Source organism: Cucurbita pepo, chromosome LG02 (assembly GCF_002806865.2).
Source record: "Cucurbita pepo subsp. pepo cultivar mu-cu-16 chromosome LG02, ASM280686v2, whole genome shotgun sequence".
Taxonomy (NCBI): Eukaryota; Viridiplantae; Streptophyta; class Magnoliopsida; order Cucurbitales; family Cucurbitaceae; genus Cucurbita; species Cucurbita pepo.
The window spans coordinates 4,220,575-4,226,117 of record NC_036639.1 but is presented as its reverse complement, the minus strand read 5'-3'; the positions used below and the strand labels follow the sequence as shown (position 1 = coordinate 4,226,117).

The 5,543-nt window shown below is 31.8% G+C and overlaps 1 protein-coding gene and 1 non-coding gene across 2 annotated transcripts; both read left to right on the top strand.

Moving 5' to 3' along the window:
* Nucleotides 1-1,965: 1,965 nt before the first annotated feature.
* Nucleotides 1,966-3,269, top strand: LOC111788535 (protein LIGHT-DEPENDENT SHORT HYPOCOTYLS 10-like). The gene is made up of 2 exons (XM_023668877.1): nucleotides 1,966-2,567; nucleotides 3,126-3,269. The coding sequence occupies exons 1-2, from the start codon at nucleotides 2,036-2,038 to the stop codon at nucleotides 3,131-3,133; spliced, it is 540 nt and encodes a 179-aa protein (XP_023524645.1). The 5' UTR covers nucleotides 1,966-2,035; the 3' UTR covers nucleotides 3,134-3,269.
* A 258-nt stretch (nucleotides 3,270-3,527) lies between these two features.
* Nucleotides 3,528-3,632, top strand: LOC111789443. The gene has a single exon (XR_002814341.1). It is a non-coding gene; the product is annotated as a U6 spliceosomal RNA (small nuclear RNA).
* Nucleotides 3,633-5,543: the final 1,911 nt, after the last annotated feature.

Below are 5,543 nucleotides of genomic sequence, written 5' to 3'. Positions count from 1 at the left end.
AAAAAAAAAAAAAAAAAAAAAAAAAACGACTCTTTTGGTCTATTATGGTTGTCCGTGAGAGAAATACTTGTGGGTATTGAAATTTGAATCATCGGTTCAACAATCAACTTGTATTACCGAGAACCAAAATACAAATTTAAGTTTTGAGTCGGATATATAAATTTTACGATATTTAAAAAAAAAACGATTTTCTCCAAAAGAAAACTTGCTCGACAGGATAAGAAAAAAGAAAACGATAAAGAATACGAAAAGATGGCTTCTCCATTGTCGTCCCGTCTTATCGATACTCTAAACCATTTTCAAACTTACAATGATAACACTCAAATATTGTAGAGAAGAACGAGGTACATGTTTGATGTGTAAATGTATCGTATTGATGGAGAGAATGGAATTGTTGTCTTCAAAAACTTGGACACATTCACTCATCGAGATTCTAATTCCATCCCTTCAAACTTTTTTTTTTTTTTTGTCAAATCTCGATGAACATGCTTAGGGTTTATAGTTTAGGTCAAATCTCATCGGCTCCAACAATCCCTTGCGACATGATCACGTTACTCATCCCTTGCTTCCAAGAGCAAATATTATACCCACAGACCAACACGAGTCCTTTCTACGATGTTTTGTCTTCACTCATATGCATTCGAGGAAAATTTCCTAGAGGTCACCCAATTCAAGCAAATCACGCTTAACCTTGGAGTTTCTATGATTAAACTACCGAAAAGAAATGATTGTTGGTATAGGTAATAACTTTCAATTCGTTTAATTCTTTCGTAATCATCTTATCTTCAGGATCACTCTCATTCGAATGCAGTCTTGGTTCATTCATATATCCTTCATTTACTCAGGCGTCACAAAATTTATGTCGGGCGATCTCTTGAGATTTTTCTAAACATATGAGTGAAGACAAAACATGTTAAAAAAACCCGTGATGACTGTCGAGGTTGTCACGTAGGTTTTCATAGATTACACTAAATTGAGTAAAAAAAACATCAAAATTAAGGTTTCATAGACCAGACCAAATTGAGTAAAAAAAAACATTAAAAATCATGTGTCAACTTTTTAAGGTTTTTTTTTTTTTTTTTTTTTTTTTTATNTTAAGAAAATTGATATTTAGAGATAATATAAAAGAAAAAGCAAACACTAAAAAAATGAATAGTAATTAGATATCATTAATCTACTGTTCCTAAACCATGATTAGCAGTGCTAATGCTAATTAAGATTATACGGCCGCGAATCAAAATGCGACATGTGTCGGCATCGAGATGTTTAGTCGGCCATTAATTATAATTTATCAACAAATTAAAACTTAGGTTGTGATTTGGTCTATTGTTCAATCATTACCTTCTTAAAAAAAGATATTATTTTCAACCACATCATTGATTAAAAAAAATTATATAAAATATATCAAAATGTATATCAAATTATTTATAAAAATAAATAATCTTGGCACGTGCGGGTTCATAAATAATAATATTTAAATTAATTTGCGGTTTAATGTCATGGTAAATTGAATTAAAGTTTTGTAGACAAAGATGATTTGCTAGGTACGGGAAAATCGTTCCTTTTCCTATATTGGTTCGTTTTCTATTCATTTTTCCTTTACTTTCAAGCTTTTTTTTGAAACCCGTCGAGCATTCATCAATATCGAGAACGAGGGTAAAAAAATCAACACCGTTGGATTTGTTTTTCGAGTATTACGTGTCGAGTTTTTATGGAGAGATTTACTGAAACAGATTAACTTATAACCTAATTTTACATTAGATTACGATTGATGACACGAATAGAGGCACGATAATGATTGAATTTGACACTAGAAAATTTAATTATATCGAGAAAGAACGGGTTAATGGGATAATATAGTACGATTAAAAGAAAGTTGTGTGGGAGAGAGAGGAAGAAAAAGAGGGTGAAATTAATAAAGCATTTTGATGTTGGACCATATGATGTCTCCTCCTATCCCCATGATATGATCTTCATTTTCTTGTGCTCCTCCACTCCCACCTTGAGAGATTGATCATATTGTTGTTCTTCACGTATGTCGACTAGTAAAGGCAACGACGTTGGAGAAGGATCGTCATCGAGTTCGTCTTCTCTAGTTATCGTTGATGATAACAATCAACAACAGCACCAACAACAACAGCTTGTTCCAGTGAGTCGTTATGAGTCGCAAAAGAGGCGAGACTGGTACACTTTTGGGCAATATTTGAGAAATCAACGCCCTCCCTTGGCAATTTCGCAATGTAATTCAAGTCATGTGTTGGATTTCCTTCGTTATCTCGACCAATTTGGTAAGACAAAAGTTCACTTAAATGGGTGTGGTTTTTTTGGACAACCTGAACCACCGGGACCTTGTACTTGCCCTCTTAAACAAGCTTGGGGTAGTCTTGATGCTCTTATTGGTCGACTTAGAGCTGCTTATGAAGAAAATGGAGGTTCTTCGGAGACTAATCCATTTGCAAGTGGTGCTATAAGAATTTATCTACGAGAAATAAGAGACTCCCAATCAAAAGCAAGAGGAATTCCATATAAGAAGAAGAAAAAGAAGAACCCAACAAAGACTGATGAAGGTAATACCCGATCAATCTCGTTTCTTATTACTGGCAAAACTACTCATCGAACAAGTCCTACGATGAGTATTAGAACATTCGATCTCTAGAGAATGAACTAGGTTTTAACAATTAAACTATACTCGTATTGATACCAAACGTTCTAATTTTTACGAATAGGCAAAGTTTTAAGGATAAAACCCTAGACGAAGTCCTTCTTGAAAGCCCTAAATTTCATAATACCCGGCTACTCGGAATATATGTGATTAGAACTCTATAACAACTATTATTACTCTGACTTTTTCTTACTCTCCTTTTTCTTTTTCAAGAAAGTTAAACCCATTTGTAATGTTTCATTGTTTTTTCTTATTTATTCTGCTCATCGGTATGTTTCTAAACAGTTCGAGACAATAATTCGTAAAGGTTATCGACATGTTGTTCGTCATACACAAATATAGTCTCTATTGAGTTTACCATGTAGAAGTGGAAGATCCGAATATTTGATCTTCGGAAATATGTATGTCTTAACTAGTTGAACTATGTTTAAATTGGTTGCTTACTGCAAGTTTTTTGATTCAGGGGCCTAAACAACTTCCCAAGGCTTTGGATTAGTGAGCACTGCCGAGTTCATTTGAATTGAAGTTTAGCTGTTTTTCTTAGAACCGAAAGCATTGTGTTTTATTTGGTTCTATAACTCGAAGCTCAACACAGACAGTTTCTGGATGCTTTTTTATTGAGATTTTGTGTCAAATTTACTATACTATTCAGCTTGGATTATAATTATATAAGTATTTAGTGTCGTTCCCTTTCAAATATATATGATTTTTCGTTTATGAAACTTGTTCAACTCGACTAAAAACACGAGTTTATTAGATTACGATTTATAAAAGTTTAATATATAGTATAAAATGTTAGTTTAAAAGCTAACGTGATCGTAATTCGAAATCTGAAATCACCATTTGATGCCTTGATATTCCCAGACCAACACGGGTTAAGGACATATGAAAATTAGAATGATACAAAAAAGATTAGCATGACTCCGGGGTAAGGATGACATGCACAAATCGACAAATGGTATTAGAGCTAGGCATTAAGTGGTGTGTCAGCGAGAACGTTGAGCCCTCAAGATGGGTGAATTGTTAGATCTCACATTAGTTGGAGAGAGGAACGAAACATTCTTGATAAAGGTGTGGAAACCTCCCCCAGTAGACGCGTTTTAAAACCGTAATGGATCAAAGCGAACAATATCTGCTCATAGTAGCCTCGGACTGTTACAAATTCTGTATCATGTTCATTCATGTACTATTTCTTTACTCAGACATCACAATTCAGCTCAAATACTAGATTTTTAAATTCTTACCGTCAATCTGAAAATAATTTAAAAAGTAAATTAAGAAAATAAAAATGGAATTAATAGGACAAGCCGTTACGTCAATAATTATCTTGATATATGATATGATTTTCCATCATAACATTCATCTTAGGATTCCATTTTATGAACTTTTCATGTCTCTATCTATTATCACACCCTATTTTCTAAAAATAAAAATATAAAATTAAAACCCTTTAAAGAACTATTTTATTTTTATTGTTTAACAATATTAAAATATAAATCCCTCGAACCAAAAATGAAAATGTAACGGTTCTAAGTCCACAGCTAATAAATATTGTTCGTTTTGGCCCATTACGTATTACCATCAGTCTCACAGTTTTAAAATGGATATTTTAGAAAGAGGTTTCCTCGTCTCTCTCTTATAAAAATGCTTCATTCCCTAGCTAATGTGGGATTAAAAACACTCCGTTCTCAAATCGCTTGTACAGTGACGACAACGTTTTTGTCGTTCATGGGGTAGCTTTGATGCCGAAAGAGAGAAGAGAGTCTAGAGTGAATAACTTATTTAAGAGCTAACTTTATACGAGTCAAATAAACTCAAAGAGTATAGCTCGAAAAGCTCGAGGGTTACGGTGTTCGAGACTTTGATTAAGATTTCTCCAAAAAAAAAAAAAATTATCACAACGTTAATGAATAGTAAACGTGCATTATTTTCAAGTTAATGCTTGATTAATTAATTAATTAATTAATTAATTAAAATCCGACATGTCGTTTCGGGCTTTCGAAGAAAAAAGGGAAACAAATGGGCTCAGAACTTTTAGTCCAGCGGAAAATTCTTGGGCCTGTCTTGAAAAAGGCCCACGATTACAGACAGTTCCTAAAAAATAAAAAATAAATCAAAAGCTTAAACTAAATTTATTATTTTAAAAGTTTAAAGATCAAATAAATTTATTATTTAACCAAAATATTACAAAAATATCATATATAATTAATATATATTTTAGTGATAAGCTATGCATATTTTTCTAATGATTATTGAATTAAAAAAATCCAAATAAATGGTGTGGTTTATCACGCCTCTCTAGTATCTACCAATAGCTTATAATAAGGCTATGATACCTTATCGTCAAACCAATAATGCTATTTTTTATTTCCAAAAAAACCAATAATTCTGTTTTTTTTATATATAAAAGTCAACCAAAACAGTATTATTAAAAGTCAAACCTACAAAATAATTGGACTTAATTAATACCTTTACCATATTAAATAATGTGCTAGGTTTATGTTTTGTCTCACTTGAAAGTCCACATTGTGATTAAATAACTCTAATTATTGACAATTATTAATTAAGCTGACGTATGATATTTGAATTTACTTTTCAAACCTACCATTTATTAATTCAACCTACGCAACTAAAAACAAAAATACGTAATCATGTTCCATGTCTAAAATTTGGATCAGACATTTGATGACTTTAAATATAGAATTGTTCCAAGCTACACAGATTTCATTTTGAAGTTTTTATGATTGAGTCACTGGAAATTTATTTATTTATTAAGAACCGAGCTTTGAAAATTATTATTATTATTTGAAGAGATAGTGAGAGAAAATTTGAATGGTTGGCATGCATTGGCATCTTTTTTTTTTTTTTTTTTTTTAAATTC

Coding starts and splice junctions, on each gene's coding strand:
- LOC111788535 (XM_023668877.1), top strand. CDS start 2,036: ATGTCGACTAGTAAAGGCAACGACGTTGGAGAAGGATCGTCATCGAGT.